Source organism: Galeopterus variegatus, unplaced genomic scaffold, assembly GCF_000696425.1.
Source record: "Galeopterus variegatus unplaced genomic scaffold, G_variegatus-3.0.2 Scaffold1054, whole genome shotgun sequence".
In the NCBI taxonomy this organism is placed as follows: domain Eukaryota; kingdom Metazoa; phylum Chordata; class Mammalia; order Dermoptera; family Cynocephalidae; genus Galeopterus; species Galeopterus variegatus.
In genome coordinates, this window is record NW_007727165.1 from 430,655 (window position 1) to 456,694 (window position 26,040).

A 26,040-nucleotide genomic window follows, 5' to 3' on the forward strand; every position below is an offset into this window, starting at 1 on the left:
AGCGTGGCGGTGCTCCCGCCGAGGGTTCAGATCCCATGTGGAGACTGGTTCCTGCTCACTGGCTGAGCGCGGTGTGGGTGCAACACCGAGGGTTGCGATCCTGTTACCGGTCAGTAAAAAAGACAAAAAGAAAAAAAAAAATTTCATCTAGCATTTTGGTTAGGAGTTGCGGTGGTGGGTGGTGAGGGGTTGGGGTGGCAGGTTATTGCTCACATCAGCTCAGTTCACCCTCTTGACCAGGGATCACTAGTTTTACTTTGTATTAAAAATAGAACACCAAATCACAAACACCCCAAATCTCCTGTGTAAAGGGGACCACTGCCCAGTATGCACAGGCCCAGAAAGAAGGGCAAGGTACTGACTGGGATCCCGTTGCCGGTCAGTAAAAAAGACAAAAAGAAAAAAAAAAAATTTCATCTAGCGTTTTGGTTAGGAGTTGCGGTGGTGGGTGGTGAGGGGTTGGGGTGGCAGGTTATTGCTCACATCAGCTCAGTTCACCCTCTTGACCAGGGTGATCACTAGTTTTACTTTGTATTAAAAATAGAACACCAAATCACAAACACCCCAAATCTCTTGTGTAAAGGGGACCACTGCCCAGTATGCACAGGCCCAGAAAGAAGGGCAAGGTACTGACTGCCTTTGGGCTTGTTTGGTGTAAACAACAGGCAGTCATTCAAAGAGGCTTGAATCATGTTAAGAGTGCTGGGGCATTTCACAAAACCCAACGTTGCTCAGCCCTGCCACCCCACAAGTTCCTGGAGTCTTGGTGTTCTCCTCTGCACCCACTTCAGCCTGATCCTGTGTGTAGCCCTGATCCAATCAGGCTTATGAACAGGCATGTGTGGGGAGGTAGTGCCATAGTTTAATTCACAGAATTTGCACCAAGAAGGGTAGACCAAGATTCCTGATCTGAGTCTCACTTCGCTTCTCTGAGAGGACCAGGGAAGGTGCTTGAAAACCTTAGGGCATACAGGAGACAGACGTCTCTCAGCCTTGTTGTTTTTTCCCTCTTTTCTAGACCTGATCTGGACATCAGGTAGTAACTCTTGGTGAGGAGAGATGCTTAAAGCCTGGGCAATTATAACAAAACTAAATGCCTAGGGAGGGTGATTGGAGATTTATTTGGTGGCACTAGGAGAGCCTGCCTTGGGGGGTCCTGGCTGTGCCCATGTTATCGAGGCAGGAGGATGTGATGAAGAAACTGTCCCTGATGGAGAACCTGATATGGTCTGGCCAGCATGCTCATTCAGAGTTCTCAGCCTTGCCTCACACCACCCGACAAGGGGAGAAGACCTGAGAGAATTAACATTGTGTGCCTAGGGCCTAGGATTCCCAAACTTGGGCTCTCTCCACCATATCACATTGGACAGGCAAAGGGCCAAAAGTAAATGTGGCCAACTTCTAAATTTCCCCTAGGTTCAATGGTGATCTTATAACTAAAGCCAACAGCTTGCAGAGCCTGCGGAGCCTACGGGGCTCTATGGAGCTCTGCATAACTCTATGTAACTGCCCTGAACTGCCCACATTGAAACCCTTCTGTCCACACAAGTAGTGATGGGAAGGGGAAATGAGGATGGTGGTCCCGGGCTTGGCATCTTGTCACCTCGAGGAGAAAATTCACATGACATTCTCATAGTCAGGAGAGCTTCCTGGGCAGACTGGCTCCTGCCTTCTTGCTTGCCTCTGGTAAGAGGGGCACACGCTCTACTGGGAAACACAACTGATTTTCGAAGGCACTGACCGAGCAGGACCTGGCAGTCAGGGAAGGCTCCTGCAACTTGTGTGTCCCACTGTGATTTTCTTCTCCCAGAACGATTCAAAACACACCTTAAGGTTAAGCCTGGCCAATGCCGCAATAGCACAGTTGGTTGGACACTTCCCGTGTGCTGGGCACTTGCCTGAGGGCTTCACACATGACTTATTTATTCCCAAACCCAGCCCTTAGAGATGTGACTTCAGAAGCCCTCTTACCAGATGCAGTCAGGCCTAGCAGAGCAGTGAGTTGGTTAATCAAGAAATGGCTACAAAGCAAGGAACCAAAGACATTGTTGCTATATTTCCTTTAAACAATTCATTTTAACCCAAAACACAAATGAAAAGGCATCCAACAATCCCTGTATGGGACTCAGGCCTTTTCTTGGTTATGGGTCCATTTCCCGTCATCTTTTTTGTTTAAATCACTTACAACATCATTTGCACCTTCAGTTTCTTTAAAGTAGAAAAAGAACTCAGAGACATTAATGAAGTAATCTGCATGCAAAAGCCTTCTAGAATCTTTTTTTTAGATTCACTTTTGAGTCTTCAACTAGTATATATATTATAGCAGTCAACTATTTTTCATAAGGAAATTAAAAAATAAAAACACCTCCTCTCATCCAATTGGCTTACCTAATATTTAATTAACTTATATAATTATAACAACAAGCATGACAGGATACGTGGGTCTGGAGGCAAGCAGCTGGATGCTGGCAGGTTCCCAGATGAGCTGGAGAACAGGAGAGGGAGGGGCCATGAGGGGTGGCCCTGCCAGGCCTGCTGCCCGGAACTCAGCCCGCAGTTCAGGCAAGGTGGGTTACAAGCTTCTGTGGCCTTATCTCCATTTTACAGATGATGAGACCGAGCCTCAGAAGAGTGAAAATAAGGGTCCAGGGGCACAAAGAGCCTGAGTCTGAGCCCCGATTAGGACGGGGCAGAGGAATGTGCCCCAGCAAGCACGGACTTATTCCAGCAGGGGCAGGTGACTCTGCCCCTATTTGATCTTCTCTGGGCAAGGTCTTAGTTATGTCTCAATCTGCCTTCCCTTCCATAGAGATGGCTTTTTAGAGCACGATATCATCCCTGCCCTGGCCCTCCTGTTGAACGATCCCCAACGGATCTGCCGGGAGAACCTGCATCAAACCTACAAGCAACTGGCCCAGCTGCCTTCAGGTAGGCTTGCATCCTGCACCTGGATCTGGTGGGCGCTTGCATTGCTTGTGGGCCTTACTCCAGGTCGCACATGTGCCAGGCTGCAGATCATGGCCACAGCATGGTGTTTTTTAAGAGTTAACTTTTTATTAAAGTACAACATACGTATTAAAAGAGCACATGCTACAAACAAACATTTGATTAAATGGCACTAAGTGAACATGCCGTGTAGCCATTACCCAGATCAAGAAACGCAGAATTTAATCAGTACTCCAGAAACTTTCCACATGCCCCACACCGGTTACTACCCCTCACCCAAAGGTGAACAGTATCTGTGATTTATATGATAGATTAGTTTATGCCTCTTTTTAAACGTTACATAAATGGAACATACAGTTTGTAGCATTTTGCTTCTGGCTTCTTTTGCTCAACATTTTGTTTCTGAGATTCATGTGTGTTATGTATTACTGATTTTTGCTGATTTATGCTGTGGTTTGGTGTCACATTCTGTGAGTACTACAGTTTATTCATCCATTCTGTTGCTAGTGGACATTTGAATTGTTTCTAGCTTATGGCTACCAAGAACAGAGTAGCTATAAACACTCTTATAAATGTCTTCTAATGAACTCATGTTTGCATTTATTTTGAGATATACCTAGGAGTAGAATGGCTGGCATAGGGTAAGTTCATGTTCAGCCCTTAGAAGGTACTACCAAATGGTTTTCTAAAATAGTTGTACCAATTTACACTCCTACCAGCCGTATATGAGAGTTCCAGGTGCTATACATCCTCACCAACACTCGATCTTTTCTTTTTATTTTAGTTATTTTGGTGGGCGTATGGTAATATCTCATTATTATTTTAATTTGTATTTCCCTGGTGATTAAAGGGGAGGCCATTTAAATGTCCTCTTTTGTGAAGTGCCATAGCACCCTTTTAAGGACTAAAAAAGGCTGCCACAGAGGCACTGTTGTGTACATAGTCACTGAGGGCCACCTCCACCCTGGCCCAAGGTCCACTTCAGACGCTAACTAGATGGGGAGTCAGGGTAGCAGCCACCCGCCAACCACAGCTAGAGGGTTGAGATTCATGTCAGATTGACATCTGCCCAGTTGCATGATACAATGATCATTTTTAAAGGAGGGGTTCATTCCAAGAGGCCTGATCTGAAGCCTCAAAGCAGATACTTTAGCTAAAGGTGGACAAAGAGATGTAGCCCACGAGTCAGACGAATCTGGGTTCCCTCGGTCCTTCCCCTTGCTCCCTGGGTGCCCCTGCATGGGTTATTTCCTAACACCTAAGGCATAAATGTTCAAGGGCACCTGTGATACTCTTGGGATTAAGGCCCAGAGAGAGATGACTATAGGGTCAGGTGCAGGTCGGCAGGCGGAATGGAGCAGAGCCCTTGGGGATCTAGGGTTGTTGCCTGGCCCCTGTGGCACACCTTCCTCCAGCTGGGCTGGGCTGGGTGTTGGGAAGCATGCTAGGCTAAAAGACCACTGTATCCCTGGCCCTATCCCAGGCCAGCAGGATCAGTCTCTGTGGGGGAGGGTGGGTGGGTGGGGGCCGTGCAGTCACATTTCTTAAATGTACCCTGGATGATTGTCACACGTGCCTGGGGTTGAGAGCCACTGGGCTCTTGGGGTGTCTCTGTGGAGGCCAGTGCTGGGGCTGAGGTAGATGAATGCCCTGTGCTCACCACAGGGCAGGACCCCAAGGAGTGGACAAAAGGGGACTTGCTGCTCTCACCCAGTGCTCTCACCACCATTACTGTAACCTATGAAAAGCATTTAGAGAAGTATAGAGACGATGATAATGCACGTTGACTACTCTCACCCAGCCTTGCCAAATCTTAACATTTTACATTTCATATTAGCTTGAGATTTTTGTTTGAAAAAAATCACAGATGCAGTCCAAGCATCCTGTGAACCTCCCCCGACCCAGCACCCTTTGTCCAGCCGTTCCTTGAGCCACTAGTAATTCGGTAACTATATCCCAATGCGTGTCTTTATATTTAACACAGATGTGATTACGTACAGACTATATATAGGAGGGATCTTCAAAAAATTCATGGAAAAATGATATTGTTTTTTAATTCTATTTTTTCATGAATTTTTTGAAGTACCTTCATATATCTATATAACCTTGCTTTGCATGTTTTAAAACGATGTACATGGATCTTGCTGTATGTATCCTTCTGCCACTTAAAAAACCTGAAAAAACACAATGTTATAATTTTGAGATTTATACTTGTCCCACCGCTGCACAATCCGGCTGTGTGAATGTATTGAGATACCCTCACCCACACCCGTTGCAGGCATGTGGGTTCTTTGGCCCCTGTGATGCAGAAGGACTGTGCAGGGGGCATTCCTGCTTAGGTCTTCCTGGCACATATGAGGGAGGGTCCCTGCTAGGGCCTCTGCTGGGGAGGGCATTGCTAGGCCTTGCACGCCTGCCTGACACACTTGCTTCCTAGCCCACCCTCCCCCAGTGAGGGAGCCCAGGAGCACCCTCGCCAGCTGCCTGACGGGTGTGCTGTGCGTTCCACCCTGGTGTGGCTGCGCCGTCCCCAGTGACTGGTGAGAAGGAGCAACTCACCTCTGCCTGGTGCCTCTTCAGGCTTCCCTCCTGCCCTGTGCCTTCAGGGAGCCCGGGCCCATTCTGTCAATGAGTTGTTTGTCCATTTCTTATTGATTTGAGGGGCTGTATCATTCATCCTGGATTCCAACCCTTTGTTGGTTACCTAGATTGCAAATACCATTTCCTGGGCTGTTTGTGTGGCTTTTCACTATTTATTTGTTGATTTATTGGCCCAGCAGTTTTTCATTTGAATAATGTAGTCAGTTTCATCTTTTTCCTTTGTGCTTTCTTTGGGATGCTGTGTAAGAGAATCCTTATTTACCCTGAGCTCATGGAGATGATTCTGCCATACTTTCTTCCAAAATGTAAGAGTTTTGCTTTTCACATTTAGCTCATGCAGGTACCTGGAAGGGATTTTTGTTTGTTTCTAGCCTTGCTAAGTCAACACTGCCTCAATTCCAAAAGCTTGGTGATAATCTGAGTGCTGGTGGATACCTCCCCATCTCCTCCCTGTGGAGTTTTCTGTAATCTGCAGACACTGGCTGCACCATCAGGAGCAGGGGTCTGTGGTACCTACAAGCCCTATGAGCGAAAGCCTCACTGGGGGCCGGGTGGTGAGCCTCCACCCTTTATCAGAGGATTTCCTGGGTGTTGCTTGTCATCTGTGAAGTGCCCAGAAGGAGACCTGGGACACCCTGATGAGAGATGTGCAGCAGTGGCTGGGGCTGGATGAATGAAGGGAGGGAGGCAGTCTGGCAGGTACCCCGGGTTTATCCTCAGGGAACTCTGAGCCACAGGATTTGGGGTTGACAAGTGTGGCTGTGCCCCAGGTAGTGTCCTCGCTGGGCCTCTGGGTGGGGTAAGGGCATCTATTTCAGTGGCTCTACTCTTATCAGTGTGTGATCTGGGGCAGTGGCGAGCCTGTGGGAGGGAGCCTGATTTCCATCACCTGCATGGATTACCTGGGGCAGTCTGTATGAAGGGCTCGGCCAGCTAATGTCAGGTCATTAGTATGGCTTCCTATCCATGGCCACACTGGAAGGCCTTTTTCACCATAGCACCCTCTGCACCTGGCATAGCACCTGGCATAGCACCTGGCATGTGGCTAGTAGTCAACAAATATTGTTTAGCAGGTTTTATGTCATATTTTTAAGCATCATTTGTTGTTTTCTTGCTACAAGTCACTCACCTGATCATTCATTCATTTGACAAACGTGTTGGGCCCCTTGCTGTGTTCCAGCCACTGTGCCTCAGTTTCTTCACCTGTAACGCAGGGTGTCTGTGGGAGAATGTTTGGAAGGTCTTCCCTCTGAATGCTTGTGCCCTGCCAGGTCTGATTTGCTGCACGATTTCCAAATAACCAGCAGGGGGCGCTCCAGGACTGGGGACAGGACAGGGCCCTGGCCTGGCAGGGGGCCGCGGTGGGAGCTGCCCCACTCAGCCACACGTGGGCCACAGCTCTGCCTTCTTGCCTATTCCTTCTGGGCTGGCTTTTCATGCCCCATGGTTGTGCTGTGTCAGGAGAGAACCCAGGACTACAGAGGCAAATGCCACGGGGGCCGCGGTGGGAGCTGCCCCACTCAGCCACACGTGGGCCACAGCTCTGCCTTCTTGCCTGTTCCTTCTGGGCTGGCTTTTCATGCCCCATGGTTGTGCCGTGTCAGGAGAGAACCCAGGACTACAGAGGCAAATGCCACGCAGAGGCTGCCAGCCCAGGCTCTCGTCAGCTGGGCCCTGCGCGGCAACACAGGATTCCATAGTCATCCTTCCCCCCTCCCCTGCTTCTGCTAACCCTATGTGAAAACAGGTGTCATTGTGTGGCTAGGTGTTCTGAGAGAGAGGGCTGTGATGCTGAAATTGAGATTCTTCTCTAACCAGATTTTGGGGTGCAGCTGAACAGCCCTAGGGCCCCCTAGAAGGGTCCAACGCCCAGTCCCACGGGCCCTGACAGGGAACACCTGTGGGTGTGGCCTGACCCTTCCTCCTGTCGTCCCCTCCTTGTGCCCAGCTTCAGTGGTGGTGTGGTGGGACTTGCTCTGTCCCTGACCCCTCATGTGTGCAGCCTGGGCTTGGGTCAGGCTCTGGGGGTGGAGGCGGGGGCTCCTCCCAGCCCAGAGGAGAGCACCAGCCAGTGAGGGTGAGGAAGGCAGCGACAAAAGCTTGGACCCCACCCACCCGTGGCAACTGGTTCTTGGCTTCAGAAAGGAGCAGGGCTGGGTACGGGGGAAGCAGGGTGTGGCTGGGGGACATGTCTGGATGCAGTTTTGATCCCCGTCTCATTTTAAGGTGCAGGGGACATCCCTGGAGTTGTAGTTTCTGGGCTAGAGAGAAATCTGGACATGCTATGTGCAGGGGGAGCTGAAGGCTGAGGCAGGCTGCTTCCTGAGGCAGAGGGGCTGCTGGAGAAGCAAAGCGGATGCTCTCCCCCTTCAGCGGTGTGCCTCAGCCCCAGGCAGGCAGCTGCCACCAGGCCTGCCGCCGCACCCCTATCCCTCCTCAGCAGCTGCCTGCGAGGTGGCCCAGACAGCCCCCTGCACCTCCTGGCCCTGACACCACAGGGCAGAGGCAGGAGGCCAGCTGCCTCAGGGCGGTGGGGCCTTTCCTTTCTCACCTGCACTCAGGGTGGGGTGCATCAGGGCTGCAGGCACGTCCTTGCCTGATAGTCTTTGGTCAGCTGTTGTTTCCCTCTCTGGGCTTAGCTGGGATGACGCCCCCCCAATGGGAACACCCTGCCCACTTGGTTCCCTGCCTGCTGTGCCTGCTAGATGCCTCCTCTCCTCTCCCTTTCCCTGCCGTCCCTCTCCCCCTCCAGCAGGAGAGAGCCTTTCCCTGTCTGGCCTGGTCAAGCCTGGCATGGTCCCAGTGGCCATGCTTGCACTCTGTCCGGGCAGGCGGCCTTTTCCAGCCTTCATTAGGTGGTTTTCATACTTTTCCCAGGCAGTTTGGGACAGCCCCTTATAAACGGAATTACCAAAGGCTCAAGTCCTCCTAGGACATGTGCTGGGCTGAACCTGTTGGCACCTGGCCTAGGCTTGTCTTGGTAAGGTGAGGCCCCCAGGGTGTTGTTCAGCCTTGGTGTGGCCCCATGGCCCCTCATGGTGCAGTGCAGCCCTCCCTGGCATTTGCCCTGTGCCAGCTGGGCCCACTGCCCGGGCCCATTTGTTCTGGATGGCTGTGAGAGAAGCAGGGCACCAGGGCTTGGTGTGTCTGCTGTGGGGCTCTGGGGAGTGTGGACAGACAGAGTGTAGCCCCTTGGGCCCCAGACCTGGCTGAGTCACTTGTCACGCACTGTGTGATGCTGGGAAGTCATCCCCTCTCAGGTTCTCTGCTTTCTTTTCTGTAAAACAGAACCAGTAATCTTGGCTTCCCAGGAGGGTGGTGTGCTGAGAGCAGTCATCGATGGGAGTTAGGATTATCATGACCACTGTCATTGCCCCGTTGTACCACCTTGGTGGCCACATGGGCTGCAGGGGAGGATGGCAATACCCCATGAGGAACTGTGTGGTGGTGCGTCCTGGGAGAGGAGGCTGGGGCTGCATGTAGTGGGTAGGGGTAATGGGACCAGGCTGGGATTAGTCACCTGCAGAGGGTGGGGCCCGGCCCCAGCTGCCCCCAGCTCCTCCCCTTCAGCCTCCCTCTTGCCAGCTCTGGCTTCCTCTTACCATTCTGTGAGTCTCTGAGCTCATTTCCCCCTGGCGAAGGCAGTCTATGGACGTTTGCCCTCAGTAGGCCTCTCCCGGACCCTCCCAGCTCAGCATGTGCCTTTCCCACCGGACGGGCACTGTTGGGAGGAAGGAGGTGGGTCAGATGGGGCAGGAGTGTCCTGCCCTCGAGCTGCTCCCTGGGGGCTCAGTGGTTTGCCAACACCCCGCCCCACCTTGCCCTGGAGTGTGCGCTCTAGGAGGTGGAGTGCAGGGAGGGAGGGGACTTCGATGAGGCACTCAGGTAGCTCTGAGCTGGACCCTGAGGGATGGGTAAGGGCATGTCGCGCACAGGGGTCAGAGTGAGCAAGGGGGGACGTGGCAGGCTTGTGAGAGGAAGAACCGGTGCAGATGAACTGCAGCGCAGGCCAAGCTGCACAGCAGATGCTAAAGTTTGGGTCGGGGCTTGTCTGCAGCTTGTGGGGAGCTGTGGCGACTGGAGTGCTGACCAGGCTCTGGGAACCAGGAGGAAACATTTTCCCAGGGAAGGCCCCCTCTGATCCCTGCACACACCAGAAAAGAAGGCAGAATCCTTTTTCCCTTTTGCTGTGTATTTTTAGGTTAAAGTTGCTCACGGTGTAATTACTCCTTTTCACAGTTGGCATTAAAACACAAAATAAGTTTCAACGACTTTAAGTCACATGTTATTTCCTCCTAACAAGAGCCCCTTTGGGTTATTGCTGTTTGGTGATGTAGGAAGGTGTGAAGGGAATCCCCATGTGGGCGTGGGCAAAATAAGTTTCAACGACTTTAAGTCACATGTTATTTCCTCCTAACAAGAGCCCCTTTGGGTTCTTGCTGTTTGGTGATGTAGGAAGGTGTGAAGGGAATCCCCATGTGGGCGTGGGCATGGGGGTGGGGCGGCGAGAGAGCCAGGGCCGTGTGTGTCTGAGTGCATGTACCTGCACGAGTGTGCATGTGTTTGTGTGCATGCGTGTGTGCACGTCTGCTACCCACCACTCAGGGCTTTGCTCGAGGTCCTGCCTTGCTCTGTGCTCCCTGTGGGCTCCCGTCCTGTCCAGGTGCAGGGCTATGTGAGGACCCAGGCCTCGAGGAGGCACTGCCCCCAGGAGGAAGACAAGTCCTCGGCCTGGTGAATCCCAGCTCAACTTGGGCTCCCTTCCTCATCTGTAAAATGGGTCACTGCTGGCAACCTGCTGAGATGGAGAAAATTAAATAAAATAATTTGTAAGGAGTCTGGCTCAGTATCTGATTCACAGCAGGTACTTGGTGAACATACTTCGTTGACTTCAAATCAGCTCTTTCTACTACATGAACCAGACAGCGAGCAGTGGGCCTTTGGGGTCCCCTCCCCCCCAGCACACTGTAGGGTGTGCCCTATACTGTTGTGGTGGTTGGCCCCTTCCTGACACAGGCACCCTACAGGATTTCTGGGCACCCTTCCGTGCTGTGGGGATGACTCTGACCCTGGCAGATGTGTCTGCAGGGCGTGAGGGGTCTGGGTGATAGTGCAGTCTGGGCCAGTGCTGGGAGGAGTCCTGAGGGCTACAGGAGGGGCAGGAGCCATCATCGCCCCCGAAATCTCTGCACCTTGGGCTGCATGGGCCTCGCTGGTCTCCTCTCTTTTGCAGCTTCTTGAGGTTTATTCTTGACGTTCATTACAAAGTGATTTTACCTAAATGTGTGGAGGTGTGTGGGTGGGGAAGGAGAAAAAGGAAACTCAGCGTGGAAGGTGTCCCCAGCCACCCTCCCAGACAGCACCAAGTCTAGCCACACGTCAGCCACTCACACGGCACACCAGGACGAGGCTTGGCTCCATTCAGCGTATTTTATTTTCATAAAGTAGACAATCTTTGACTTTCATATGATCACCAGCTCCTCTCTTGCCCTCTGTACATCTCTTAAAGTCCTTGGCTGTGATTCTGCACATTGACCTTGGACACGGGTACCGAACAAAGGGTGAGAGGAAGATTTGGCAAGGGCTCTGGCGGGGCCTCCCGTCTTGGCGGCGGGCGTTCATATTTACACGCAGCCCTCGGCGAAGTTCCTTTCACACAGGTGTCCACAGGCCTTGGGGCAGGAAGGCCCAGAGCACAGTCCCAGCAGGGCCTCCCTCAGGCCACAACGCTGGCTGTGCCTTCACAGGAGTCACAGCTGCTGCCAGCCCATCTCAGGCACGGGGTGTGTGGAGACTAGCAGGTGCCATCTCTCGCCTCCCCTTCCTTCACTTGGCAAAGCCACAGATAATTTACTCTTTAAATACCAAGACATTTAGCTACTGTTCATTTGCTCCTAGGTGAAGAACCTTCTTTAAATACATCACATTTATTTTCTTAAATAAAAACAAAGCGGAAAACTGCACCAGTAACAAGAGGACGCTGCAGAGGCTTATGTACACCTGTCCTGCGAGGCTGCTGCAGGACTGCCGTTCGTCCTAGAATGTCTTTGGAGCAGAGAGACAGAATCGTCCAGATAACAACTTTTACACTCAGCAAGCCAGACACAAAAAGGACCACCTGAAAAAAAAAGTTCTGAAAATTTGCATTTAAAAAAGAATACTCAATTGCATTTGAAATTTTCTGTATTTTTGTTTTTCTGCGAAACACCACAAGATTTGGCCAAAAAAAAAAAAAAAAAAAAAAAAAAGGATGTCAGAGAAGAAAAACCAGGTTTTGATTTATAAAACAGACTAGTAGAAGAAAAGCTGGAATCCCAGCTGGCCTAGTTTGAAATAGATGGTGCCACTCATGTATTGTGTTGATTTTTGCTGCATATTTTGAAGCTGTTTAAAAAGAGCTATGAGTGGCTGGAGGTCTGGTTAGTGCTGTCACCTGGCTCCTAAGGTCCCGGGTCTGGAACGGATGTGGTACAGAGCAGCCATGTGTAGGCCAGTGATGGGTGTGGCCAGCAGGGAGGGTGCACGGACCCTGCTCTGGTCCTCCCTCCTGGTCAGTGGCAAGGTCCCCAGGCCGGAGCTCAGGCGGTGAGCTGGCCCTCCTCCAGGCGACAGAGGCGCAGCTGGCCCAACCCAGCCCCACCCGGCCCCAGCCCTGCCACCTCTCCCCAGTGTCCAATGCAGACCCCCATGCACAGTGGGGCCAACTCAGGAAGGCAAAGTGAAGGGGCAGGATGGGCTTGTAGTGAACTTGTGACAGCTTCTCAAGTCTTCAAGAGACCTCGACGCTTTGGAGAACTTTGCCATCTCCAGGCGTACGTACGTGTGTGTGTATGTGTCTACCTACCTAGCAATTTATCCATATATATTTGTTTGCGGAAACGTGGGGCCAAGGAGGCAGAGGCTGAGGGGTGGGGGGACATTCTTCAGGCCCCCCATTTTCTGCCCCTGGGTTGGGCCTCTCTAGCACAAGTTGGGGTGCGACACCCCGCAGGTTTAACCACAGGCAAATGGGTTGGGACCCTCTCCTCAGCAAAGGCCAATGTACTTGAGATTGTTCTGTATGATGACATCTGTCACCGCATCAAAGACAAACTGGATGTTACTGGTGTCGGTGGCGCAGGTGAAATGGGAGTAGATCTCCTTGGTCTCCTTGTTGCGGTTCAGGTCCTCAAACTGCCTCTGGATGTAGACGGCGGCCTCCTCGTACGTGTTCTGGCCCTTGTACTCGGGGAAGCAGAGGGTGAGCGGGATGCGCCGGATCTTCTCCGCCAGCAGGTCCTTCTTGTTCAGGAAGAGGATGAGCGAGGTGTTGATGAACCAGTTGTTGTTGCAGATGGAATCAAAAAGGCGCAGGCTCTCTGCCATTCGACTCTGTGGGAGGAAAGTGCTGACGTTAATCAGGCACACAGCAAACACAGACCCTAGACCTGCAGCCCTGCAGGGAAGAAGCCCCCCTGGCAGGGTCTCCCAGCCCAGTGCTGGCCCCCACAAGAGAATCCTCTTCTGTCAGGTCAAATCTGTCTTCACCCGCCTCCCACAGAAATAGCTGGCAATGCTCTTCCTTGCTCTGAAAGCCTGGAACATATTTAGAAGAATCTCTCCTGCTCCTTTTGAGTCCCTCCTCTGGGCGCCAGTGGTCAGTGACCTCAACATGTGGCTTAGGGGCTGTAGCTGTGCTCAGCCCAACCCTCTCCATCCCTGTGGACCTGGGCACCTCTGACCTCACCCTGACGATCTTTCTGATGCCTGCCCCCTGCCTGGCCCACACTTGCAAGCAAAAGCACAAGTCTTCTATGGGAGCCACTGTCAGATCACATCTCCGGAAACATAAGCGCAACGATCTTTCTGATGCCTGCCCCCTGCCTGGCCCACACTTGCAAGCAAAAGCACAAGTCTTCCATGGGAGCCACTGTCAGATCACATCTCCCGAAACATAAGCGCGGGCAGCTTCTGCCCTGCCTGGGTTTTGGCCCCGTCCTTCAAAACCTTGATCCTTCTGTGCGGTACCATCAATCGGCAGCCAGGGTCGGGGAGGGTTAACCTGCTGTAACCAAAGCCTCCAGTTCATGAGAGCTGGGAACGAAATGCCAGCCTGGGTCAGGCCCCTCTCCCTGCCCATGGGTGTTCTCAAGAGCTGCTGCGGTGCATCTGTTCCACCTGTCTGCTGGGGGCAGGATCCTGCTCCACTTCCTGGGGGCTTGGTAACTGCAGAGAACGGAGGAGAGCAGCCCAGGAGGCGGCAGTGACCAGTCATGGAGCGTGGCACCTGGCCCCCACTCAGCACCTGTCTGTTCTTTAAATCCTCTTTCTGAGGACCTTAAGCATGTTATAGTAACTATGGGTTTTGAAGGAGCATAATGCTTTTGCCTGACTCTCAAACCCACTGTTTCCCCACAAAACTGACAACTTTGCCTTTTAAGAGGAATAATTACCTGGACCTACTACTTGGAATTGCTGCTGGTAAAAGCTGCCCCTTCTTTTAAGATAAACTGAACATGCCAAGTGTTTAAAGTCTGCAACCGAATTAATTCAGACCTGACGCTTCAGATTTAAGGACTTTTCTGACCAGTTTATATTACCAATGACCATAGTAATGACAATGCTAACTGTAGCTGGTGTTGACAATATGGACTCGAGGTACTGGTATCACCAATGACTGTGGTGACACTGATGATGGTATTCCCATTTGACAGATGAAGAAACTGAGGCTTGGAGAAGCAGGAAATGTGCTCCAAGTCCCACGGCCAAGAGCTTTAGGCTTGCTGGTCCTGCAGGGTGAACCCCCAGGAGGTGGTCACACATAAACCCGCTCTCCAGAGCCTCTGAGTTTTCTGAGGTAAATGGCTCTGGTGGCGTCTGTGCCAAGAAGGAACCAGGTGTGGGGAAGGAGAGGATGCCTAGAGGTACCCTGGGATTGTCCCCACCTGGGAGACCACGTTTCTCAGAACTGATCTTGTTCCTTTAGGACAAGCTTGGAAATAATAGAAACTGACAAGTCAGTGGTCTCAGGTCTCGAGGTGAGGTGTGTTGACCATTCTGCAGAGAGAAACAGGATGCAGGATCCCCATCCCAGCGGAGCCTGGAGGAGCCAGTGCCTCTGTAGTTGAACTTGACCGTGATGTTCCCAAATGTGAGATAAGTGGTGGTCTAGGAATGTTACATTCTATTGGGGGAGTAATTAGCTCTAATGGATTCCTGGAAGCCACATCGTAAAGATGACTGTGGTAATGGAGCTGTCATTTCTCATAGGAATGATGTCATAATTGGGGGCTATGCTTCTGACCCCCAATTTTGCACCAGATAAATAACAGATACAGTCATTAGCATGAATTCATTGAGCAGATGCTTGCTGAGCATGCCCTGAGCCAGGGCCACTGACAGGTCGACAGCTCTCATGGCAGGTGATGGAACCCCAGAGACGGGAGCCTTGGAACTGTGGACCAGAGGCCAGGCAGGGATAGCAGGGCCATCTGGGGGTGAGGCAGCAGCTTCCCCAGGGCTGGGAGGTGGATAGTCTGGTCACCAGCAGGGTACAGACTTGGAGTTCAAGTGTGGGTGGGCAAGGACTGAGTGGGGGCTAGGGCCTAGGCCTGCCTCCTGGAACCCTGCTGGGCCACTTGGGGTGGCAGCTGGGGGTGGCTCTTGCACCCAGCTCAGCACAGCAGCTGTTGGGCAGCAGTGGAGCCTGGGAAAGAGGAGAGTCAGGAGGGCCACCTCAACATGCCGAAACTGTGTTTGTGTGCTGACCGTATGTCACAGAGAGGGCTCTATGAGCTGGTCCTCTATAGGGCAGCAGCCCATGGGGACACCCCTTATCCCTGCAGCATGTTAGCCACTCTTCCTGCTTGACATTCCCCTCAGTCCCAAGCTGTCCTAATGCGCCAGGAGCCCCTTCCACCCTTTCTGAGCCACTTTCCTGCTGATGCCTCTGAACGGACTTTAGGGACCCTGGACAACCCTCTGAGCCTGTTCCTGACTCAGAGGTCACAGAAACTCAGGCACTTATTTCACAAGGCAGCCAGAGGGCAGAGGAGGCAGGGCATGTCCTGAGTGACTGCACAGTACCTTGCACGTGTGCTCTCACCAGGATCTAGTCTCGTCTGGATGACAGACAGGTGGCTCTTGTGCTCGGGACCCTCCCTCATCTCCCAGCCACACCTGGACATCCTCTTGCTTTGCTGACATTTTCGGGCTCAGGTTTCCCAGTTTCCTCTCTATTCCTTGGGACAAACCATGGGTGAACCACATCAGCCACCATTTAGCAAATCTCTGGGAGATGACGGGTGTCAAAGAATAACAAAACAATAAAATCTCTATTTGTGTAGATGCCTGGTCCCATTTCTTGGCTGGGCCCTGCATGGCAGAATTCAGGAGCCCAAACCCAGGAATCTTGTACTTGGGTCCAAAAGACCAAATGTAGAGGCGGTGGAGGGAAAGGCAGTGCTGGAGCCCCAGTCTCATCTTCTGACCCTGTACCCAGCACATCTCCCATACCCCATGCCCGGCCCATGGGTGCCTTGCAGCCTTGGGAGCTGGCGTCACAGTGGAGTCTCTGCTCCTGCAGCCCTAAGCACAAACAGGTGGGGAGAGTGGCGTCCTGACACCTTAAATCACAATTATTGAACAAAGGAGCCCTGCTATTTGGGCTGTAACTCTACACAAGTGAGCATGCGAGGGATGAAGCCCTGGGCACGCCTCCTGCCTGGCCTCCAGGGCCTCACCCTGCAGCACTACCCACCTGTCCCTGTTCTGGTCACCCTACAGGGCCTCGCTTAAGACCCATTCTTCCAGGAAGCCCCCACCCATCTTCTTACAGCACATGACTGGCTGTGCGCCCTGCACCATGATAAAGTCCCAGCCCCTCCATCTGGCCTTTGGGGACTCCCATGGCACTTCCTGCCCTTTGGTGGGTGTGCAAAGCCTGGGTGCCAGCTGTGGCCCTTTCCCAGCCTAAGTGGGATTCCACCCTCCCACCTGTTCTACTTCTGCCCGCTTCGTGTCACGGCTCAGAGCTGCTGCTGAGGGAAATGGAGGAGGTATGATGGGGTAGGGCAGCATCCTCATGAAGTCTGACTGGGGCCAAGCCACAGGCAGCTTTGGAGTCACCTGACTTCCCACAGCTAGCACATCAGCCAGACATGAACATGCTCTCCTCAGACCCCAGAGTCAGAGGACCCACCTCTGTAACCCATGACCAAGCCCCGCTGCAAGGGGGAGGGCTTCCCATTTCACCCACGGGGATGGGAGGCCTGGAGAGGGGCCACCTGGAGTGGAGAGCCCTGCGTCTTCCTACCGACTGAAATGTCCTCTCTGGCAGGAAGCCCTCTTTGCCTTACCTCTCCAGCAGCGGTTGTGGGAGAAAATGCATCTGCTGTTAGTTGCCTGTGATGCCAGCTCAGGGTTCCAATGCCCACCCAGCATTGTGCAGGGCCCACTCACCAGCGAGACAGCACCTTCTACGAGGCTCGGGTTTGTGTGTGCATTCGTTCATATAAGTAACACGGAGCAGATGATTCCCATCAGCAGCCTGTGTGATGGCGGGAATCTCACTGCCCGGCAGTGGGGAACCAGTGATTTGTAACTAGGTGTGTCAGCCATTGGGTGGCTGGCTGCAGTGCCAGGGTGGTATGGAAGTAATTTCTCGGCCATTTGTAAAAAGAAAGCTTCTGCTTAGATAGGTCCAGATATACTCAATGCTACTGAATAGACTTTACCCCAGGGTGGTGGGTGGGTGTCACCCACCTGGGCCTGGGCTTCCCCACCACACCAGGAGGGGACCTGATGGCTCATCTCTAAGGGGCTTCCTGATTGCTGGCCTGAGTCTGCAGTCTTCACCCTGAGCACAGCTGCTAGGTGCCAGGACGTGCGGTGGCCAAACCAGGACCAGCTCCTTGAATAACATTCTGAGGCCAGTGGCTGGGGTGAGCTGAGGAGTGGAGATGAGCCTGTGTCCGGTTTGTTGGGGGCCAAGGCCCGTCATTCCTCATTCTCCATGGAGGCTCTCCCGCTGACACGAAGAGGCAGATGTCCCTGGTTATGCACACAGGTTCTGAGGTTCACTCTCACCACCAGCGTTTGCTGTATCTTGCACAGGTCATTTCTCCTCTCTGGTCCTCAGTTTCCTCATCTGTAGAATGCCGGGACTGTTGTGAGGAGGGACAAAGGTGCTGATGTGTGAAGAATCTGGGGCTGCCGGGCCTCGCCCCATGGGCACTCTCCTGTCACACCCACTGCCCTTTGCCTTGGCACTAGATGTCCTCTCACCAGCGAGGTCTCATGGGCAGACCTGCACCCGTCTGCCTCCAGCACAGAGGGAGCTGAGGGAAGGCTCGGCAGGATGGAGGGGAAGAGGCCTCGACTCTGCAGACCGGATTTCAGTCAGTGACACCTCTGTGCCGGCCACAGGTCCCAGGCCAGTCGCACTCCTTGGGAGACTCCTGTGACCCTAAGCTTCGCCCAGAGACCTGAGAGCTGCTGCACTTGCCACTTGTACCTCGTAACCATGTCAGCACCTTCTGACTCCCAGGCCAGTCGCACTCCTTGGGAGACTCCTGTGACCCTAAGCTTCGCCCAGAGACCTGAGGGCTGCTGCACTTGCCACTTGTACCTCGTAACCATGTCAGCACCTTCTGACCTGGCCCTTCTCTCGCTCCCTGTTGGGCCAGTCTGCTGCAGTGTGTTCCTGTAGCTGTTTGTGGGGCATAAAATAGCCTCCAGTACATGGACGAGCTCCCCCAGTTACCAGTTCCCCAGCTCCAAAAACAGACCCACATTCTGGGTCACAGGCGGGCTGCTTCTGGCTTCCTGGTTCCTGGCTGGGTGGGGCGTGACATGGACACCTGGGTCCAGCCCCTGCATTTCACAGAGGAGTATGGGTCCCCCCTACAGGCCCATATCCAATATATCCACCTCCCCCTGGTTTAAGAGCTTACTGGCCTGCCTGTGGGAGAAGGAATGGCAGGTGTCCTCCAGGCCACTATGCCCAGACTGGGGTCCTCTCCCCACGCCCCATGTGTAGCGTATCTGTATTCTGACAGGCTATTGGGCAGACTGTGGGTGGGGACCTGTTTCTGGAACTGGGGAAACTCGTGTCTCTTTAGCACAGCCTTATAACCACCACTGTAATGCACACGTGGTTTTCCAGCTTATGAAGACCTCCCAAGGCAGCCATGTAGGGAAGGTGGGCCGGGGGAATGGAGCCCCAGGTTCTGCCCCTGGGTCCAGTGCACCCTCTGTGACAGACACCCACAGTGCTGTATACTGAAGCCCACCACCTGTGCTGTCATCGTGGTTCCCTCTGGAGGAGCCTTAAGGGGATGTTCTTCCTCTCCTCTCCTCACAGGCCACCACAGGTGTTAAGACTGAGGTCCTAGGTATGTGGTGACTCACTGACCACCTGGGGACCAGGAACAGGCCAAGCAGGAGAGGCACTGGGCCTGTTCTGAAACCCTTTCTTACCCATTTCTAACATCTTCAGTGTGCCCCATCCTCCCGCAGCCTCTGTCTCCCGACTGAGCTCCTGGGCCCCTCAGAAGGGTACACTGGCCTTTCGTGACCCAGGTGTTCCCCTGGCTTTCTCCTCCTGCCCCACCCCACCTCCAAGTTATTCTGTTCCCCAAACTCACGTGCACCTTAGCACCTCATGTAGGCCAGCCCTGCCACCCAAAATGCCCCTTGCCTATCACTCTGGGCAAGATGCTGGCTTTTCAGTGCCTCACGTCCCCCATCTGTGAGGAGAAGGTGGTGACAGCAGCCTCATGGGTGGGTGTGTGTGGCGTTTACCCGAGCAAGTATACACACGGATTAGCACTGCGTACGTGGTGAGCTCAGGACAGAGGCTGGCAAGTGCGTTACTGTTTTCATCATTTGCTGTGGGTCCCTGGGCCATTCACGGACTGCTGTGGCCTTGGGTCCCCATCTGACACAGGCACGGCACCTATCCAGGTGTGACACAGGCCCTCGGTCAACCCCTCATCATCCTTGTCACCATCACATAGGGCCCTGGTGTCTGGATGGCGATGACCACTGCCTTCCCTCCATCATACAGATGGAGTGAATAACTCTGCTATAAAATCCATAACAAAATTTCCTGAAACGAGCCATCATAGTGTTTTATGCTTTAAGTTTTAAACTAGGGTTTAGAAAATGAACCGAAAAAGCCCTGAGTCAAAATGGGTGACAAACCAGCCCCGAGCCCCTGACCTCAGGTGGAGCCCCTCCATTTGGGGGGGGTCCAGCAGGTTAAAGTAGTGAGTGGGTGGCTGGTGTCACTCAGGGCTGCCCCCACCCCCACTTCATGAAGTACCTCCTGCCTTGGAGGACACCAACAAGATGTGGCCCCACCCCCACCGTCCTGGGAAGGGGCAGCATGTGTGGACCTCCTCACGGGGATGCTGCTCCTTGCTCCCCCTGGGCCTCTAGACAGCCTCTCCTGGAGGCCCAGGCACACTCCAGGTTCTCCGCTTCCATGCTGGCTATCAGCACACAGGCAGTCCTCTGAAACACTGGTCCAGCCCAACCCCTTCCCAGCCCCGTATCCCATGCGGATGCACTCCAGAAGTGGTGGGACCCTCACCTCCCTGCCCCTGGTTGATGCGGCCCAAAGTCCCACTGGTTTGGGAAAGCCACGTACAAATGCTTCCTCCTGCTGAACATGCGACATCAACTAAGACCTTCGTCACATGCTGCAGCCAGGTGAGGGCCCCCATCCTGTGCTGAGGAATGCGTCAGTGGTGACTGTGGACATAGCCCAGTGGCTAGGGAAGGCTCTGTACTGACCTGTCCCATCTCCTTGTCCACTCACTCTCCACCAGGTCCCTGCCCCACAGGGCCCACAGCAGGGCTTGCTGTGGCTACAGAACAGGATAAGGCCAGTTGACTCAAACAGGGGTGTTAAATCTGACTTCACATAAAATGCAGGTGATGTCAAGGTTTCAGCTCTTGAAACCAGCAGGAACCCTGGGTCACGGGTGACCTGGAGACCCCAGCTCTGCCAGTAGCCCCCCCCCTCCCTGCCTTGCCTCCTTTGCTAGTGCTTTCCAAGTACTCTTCTGCCTGAGGGGAGACAGAGATGAGCAGATAGCCCTGCTCTCGACAAGGTGGCTGGGATTCAGTTTCCCCACCTGTAACACAATATGTAAGCATACTTCTCCCACAGGGTAGCTGAAGGCTGAAGTGGGACACACATGGATGGTTTAGGCACAGGTGACTGCTAGCAGGTGGCATTGCCATAGATAGCACCAACATGGCTGTGATTCTGAGATTAAGTGACATACTGCAGGAATGGAAGGGCGAGGGCTGATGCTCACACAGGAGCAGGAGGCTTTTCAATTGGAGCTTTGGGCGTGGAGGGGGAGGGAAAGGCCCAGAGGTGTGGAGACCTGGTATGGGTGTGCTGGCAGGAGGTGGGGCTGGATGGCTGTCCTGCCCTGGGCCTCAGTTTCCTCATCTGTAGGATAAGTTCTCAGTCCCGTTCCAGTCTACAAAGCCCAAGTCGGCCAGTTGTAGAAAGGCCTGCAGTGTTTGTTCATGGGAACTGTGAATTCAGCTTTTCACGCTGGAAGTGGAGCTGTGGGGCTGGGTTGAGGACATAAATGGGCTCCATTCACCACGGTGTGGCTTCCCATCCCACAGCTGGGCCACCAGGCCTGCCCAGCCTGGGCAAGAGTGCCAGGCACCGAGGGCAGCACCCTGACTGGAGGCCAAAGTGAAGGTTTCATACAGGGTCAGACTTCATGTTGGCACCCTTCACAAAGTGACAGACAAGCCTCTGGCCCTCCCTTTGTGGTGGAAGTCTTAGGGGCACCAAGTTGGGGGGGCTGCCTGTCAGCTGGGCAGGGTGTGGCTGGAGGGGTGCAGGGTGCTGCTGGCATGGAACCAGCATGCCCCAGTCGGCAGCCTGGTGTCTGTTCTCAGTATGGCGCTGACCACCCCGCCCCTTTCCATTGACCCACAGAGGCAGGTGAGGCCCAGAGTCCTATGCTCTGGGCCTGGTGGGCAGAAGCCTTTGCAACTTTCTGGACCATCCTGAGCTCTGCCAAGGGGGAGCCTGGGGCAAAGGCATCCTCAGACTCCTCTAGTGGGGAGAGGGTGAGTGGGTCCCACCCTCACACCTGAGGCACACAGGGTGAGAATCTGCGATGCCCATTCCCAGCATCTGTGTCAGATGTGCTTGCAGCTGTGGAATAGTGTGAAGACACCAGAGGAAAGCCATTGCATACAAAGACAGTGTCAGTCACTCAGCAAACAGCTTACTCTGTCTCCAAAGAAGTGGGGGCAGATCTTTGGGGTGAGAGAGTGGTGTATGTGTTTCTACTCACTGCAAAGGAGCAGGGAAGTCTAGGGTGGCCAGGGGTGCTCAGATGGCCCTGCTGGCTGGCTGTGAGAGGACGGAGGCTGCACTCAGAGTGCCCCGACCCTGGCCTCCACAGGAAAGAGGCCGGGCCAGGCCCAGAATGCAGGCTGTCCGGTGGCTTGCAGCCAATCTGCTGAGAGTCCTCATCAGGAATTCCTGAGTTCATTTCCCTTTTGTGCTCCAAGCTCATCTCAGGGGAGCCTGGAGTACAAAATCCTGGCCTGTACCTACCCTTGAGCCAAAGGAGAGCAGGGCAAGAGTGCCAGGGGAGGCAGCCTGAGGTGCTGGCAGCAGCTGGGGAACGGGCTATGTGGGGCGGACAGGACTGGGACACGGGGAGGCAGTGCTGATGAGTGGTGGGGTGGGGTCATGGGGGAGGATCTTGAGGAGGGATGCTGTGACCAGCAGAGCCTCACCTAGGCACAAGGCTGGGTGTCACTGGAGCTCCGTGCTGTCACAAAGAGGCAATTTAACGAACAGGAGCACTCTACTCTTTGTCCACAGGAGTTAGGGCCACAGAGGCTGAGCAGCTGTCAGGGTTGGGCCTGGCGTCAGGGTGCTCCTTTTGGGGTGACACCTTGTAGGGTCCCAAGTGGACCAGGCAGAGGGGCTTCTATGCTCAGAGCACGACCTGTCATGCAGGTCGGAACAGGGCCACATCAGATCAGAAAGCTGGACATTTGAAATTGCTCCTATTGGGACACTTCTGGTCTCTCAGCTGGTGTTCCATGGAGCAGTGGTAGTGGGTAACTCCATCTAGCTGGAGCCCTGGTGACCCCAGCCTAGGCCCCCTCTGCCTTTTGATGGGCCCTCCAGTCCCTTTTCTCAAGTTCTTTCCCTGGTCTCCACTGGCTGCCTTCTCCTTCCCTGCAGTCAAGTCTCCATCCCCACACAGGGTCTTCCCTGTTTCAGGACTGGCCCTGGTGGACTTTCCTAGATGCCCCCTGCCAAGCCCCCCACTCTAGTCATCTGCGTAGGTTTCAGCTGAGCCGCACTTGCCTGAACACCTACTCTCCCCTGACCCTGTCTTTGCCTAATGCTTCCTCATTTCTCTGGATCTGGCCCTGACTCAAAGACCCTGTCTTCGCCCAATGCTTCCTCATTTCTCTGGATGTGTGTCCCTGTCCTTGCCAGAGAGGGGTCTTTGTCTTCCTGCACCATACTGTCCTACTCTAGCTCCACCAGGGTGCTTGGCACTGTTGAGTGCCCATCTCTCCTTCCTTCTACCTTGACCACAGACCTGCTATCCCCGGGGCTGTTGTATTGCTGGTCATGGTCATCTGGTCTCTGGGCCACATACTACCAGAGGCCAGGGAATCAGCCTGAGGTCCGGCTATGATCGGAGACCTCTGGTATAGAAATGATAAGGAGTGCTCAGATTTCAGACAGCCCACTGCCACCAGGATCTAGGGGCTGTTAGGGACCAGGGCTGTCATGAATAAGGTTAAGTCTGAAGGAGCTTCTGTTGGGCACCTGTCTTCCCTGGCTGCTCTCCCACGGCCCTGCTGGTCCCCTGTGGAAGGGGCCTGGGAGGTACTGGCTGACTGGGGTTCTGGACCTCATTAAAGCGCCGAACTGCAGTGGGACTGTGGGCATGTCACTTCCTCCTCCATGCCACAGCTCCTGCCTTAGTAAAATAAGCTGCTCATCCAAGACGGTCACTTGGTTCAACTGAGTGGTCTGAGCACCGCTGAGGCATCCCTCCCTACTCACCTCTGAGAAGCCTCTCTCGATGGCATCCCTGTCTCTAGGCTCCACCGCACCCCCTGTAGATGACTTGAGACTTTGCTGGGTCTCCCTTTGCTACTTGACTGGACTGAGCACACTGCCCTTGCCTCCCTCGCTGGCCTGCAGACTTGTGGCCACACCTCCTGCCTGGGGGTGGCCGGCTGTGCCATGGGGCAGCCTCTCCGGCTCTGCCACTCTCTTCTGCTTTTGAGCCTGTGAGGTGGCCTCTGTCCACCCTTTCTGTCCTCAAGGAGCTTACGATGCATTGGGGAGGTGATGGTGGTGGGAGGCAGAGGCCCAGACAGATGAAAACCAAGCAGACAGTGAGGCCAGTCCTTCCCGGCAGAGGCCCCGCACAGGAGCAGGTGGAGGAGACGTGAGTCATCTGTGCTCACACTCACAGGGACGGGTGCTCGGGCCTCTCCAGGCAGCCCCAGCTCCTGACAGTCAACTGCCTGAATCTTATCCTGTCCCTTCATTGGAAGTGACTTTCTGAAGGCAGGGCCCATGTGTTCAGTTCACCCAGCACCTGGATGGATTCACAGCTGACCCCGTGTAGACAAAAGGACAGACATGGTCAAAGTCCAGTGCCCACAGGGAGACGGCAGGCAAGGAGGCCTGAGTTGCTCTCTGTGTATTTTCCATGCTCAGGAGCACAGCAGCCCCTTGGGTCCTTCCCAGCACTGAGCTACTGGGAGTTGGTGACAGCAGCTGCCACCAAGGGCCAGCTGCTCCCTCCCTCTGCTGAGCTTAGCACCCAGACTCTCAGCAGACTCACTGCCATTTCCATGACAACCAGGGAGGACGCCTCCACCCTCAGCGTCTCACACAGCAACACAGACTATGGCAGGAGGAAACGGCCGATCCTTGAGCTGGGGTAGGTGTCCCTCCACAGGGGCACATGGGCCTGGCTGGCCAGACAAAGGCCCACCGCCTACCTACTTGGAGTGGTGGGAGAGAGCCTCTGTGAGTTGGGGGCACCCTACTCTTCCTCAGTCCCCTTGAGGCCCTGGCTGGCTCTGCCCTGAGGGACCTTCCAGTGACCTGCTCCTGGCTGGACTGAAATGAGCCCCTGGTGGGAGAGGAGATGCAGGATGCTGTGGCGTCCTTGTTACTGAAGGAGCACTGGATGGAGGATCCCAGGGCGTATCTTACCCTTGTCACCCTCTGGCTGTGTCAGCCTTGAGAGCCGCCTGGACTGTTCTGGGCCTTGGCTTCCTCCTGTGGGGAGCTGCCTCCCGCTCTGTTAATATCAGAGGCGGCTGTGAGGGGGTCCTGGACTTACAGGGAGAGGAAGCCATGGTGCGGCTCCTCGCAACACTCCCATTTTACAGATGCAGAAACTGGGGCTTAAAGGGGTTACCTGGCCTCCCCTGGTCTGAGGAGAGCCCCACACAGCCTGGCCACCCCTCTACTGGCCTCAGCAAATGCGGAGATGTCTGGGGACAAAGCTGGATGCCTGGGGTCACTTTCAGTCCAATCTGGTTAGCTCTCCCCTCTTCTTCTCGCAAGCCTAAATGCTGCCTTGACAGACTAGAGAACAGGATTAATGAGGCAAATGACTCAGTGAGCCCCAACTGCCCCTGGGTCTGGTCTGCAGGGACAGCACAAAGCATGGCGGTCCTGGTGACCAGGCATGGGAGCAGTGTTGGTGACCCAGGAGGTGGGGGAGGGGCTGCAGGAGGCCTGCTGTGCTCAGGGCATTCTCCCTCAGGCCAGCCACCACTCCCCAGGCCGAGACAGCCGCACACACTCTCCAAGCCTGGCCCTTGAGCCCACCAAGCCCTGCTGCCCCTGTGGTTCTGTGAACGCTGGAGACACTGCGGCAGACGTGCACCATCCTGCCTGCATGGAGGGCTCTGTTCTGGCTCAAGCCACCTCAGCTTAGCCACTCCACAGCTCTTGGCCCCACATCTGCCTCATTTTTGTGTCTCCTGGCCCAGCCACAGGCTTCCCAAATGCAGCCCTTGGTCCCCTTGGTCCTGAGACATCTACTCAGCTAGGCGCCTCCCTTTTCCATCTAACCCCGTTTCTTCCTGGCTCACTTCAGCTTTAGGACTCCCTGGGTGACATGTGGGGACAGCCTGGAAAGGAGCAGCAGCAGATCCCTTAGCAAGGCAAGACATAGCCCTAAAGGGTGGGGAGCCAGAGCGAGGGGCCCACAGAGGGCAGGCCGACCCCAGCCTCTGCCAACAGGGCTGCCCATCTGCTCTGCTGCCAGGCCCACTGTGGGCTGCCTTGCTTCTCCTTGAACTCTACCTTACCCCAGTCTTGGGTCCTAGTAGCCGAGAAACAGCAGTTATTTTGGGCAATAGTGAAATGAGTCACAACAGAAATGTGGTCAACAGGCACTAATCAGCCTGGAGCACAGCTGCCCCCTGACCACCCCCTCCCCCCCAGCCTCTAGAAGA

General features: G+C 54.2%; 2 protein-coding genes across 2 annotated transcripts in view; one reads left to right on the top strand and one right to left on the bottom strand.

Annotated features, from left to right (window-relative positions):
- The window catches only part of RTDR1 (rhabdoid tumor deletion region gene 1), a 13,997-nt gene extending 3,712 nt beyond the window's left edge, over positions 1-10,285 (top strand). The window contains exons 4-5 of the mRNA XM_008574509.1: positions 2,810-2,975; positions 10,211-10,285. Of these exons, the coding sequence (XP_008572731.1) occupies positions 2,810-2,975; positions 10,211-10,285 (241 nt within the window). The remainder of the gene's footprint in view (positions 1-2,809; positions 2,976-10,210) is intronic.
- Positions 10,286-11,760: 1,475 nt separating this feature from the next.
- GNAZ (guanine nucleotide binding protein (G protein), alpha z polypeptide) lies at positions 11,761-16,611 on the bottom strand. Its single transcript, XM_008574510.1, has 2 exons — positions 16,522-16,611; positions 11,761-12,918 (listed from the first exon to the last, which is right to left on the bottom strand). The coding sequence occupies exons 1-2, from the start codon at positions 16,609-16,611 to the stop codon at positions 12,574-12,576; spliced, it is 435 nt and encodes a 144-aa protein (XP_008572732.1). The 3' UTR covers positions 11,761-12,573.
- Between the last annotated feature and the right edge of the window lie 9,429 nt (positions 16,612-26,040).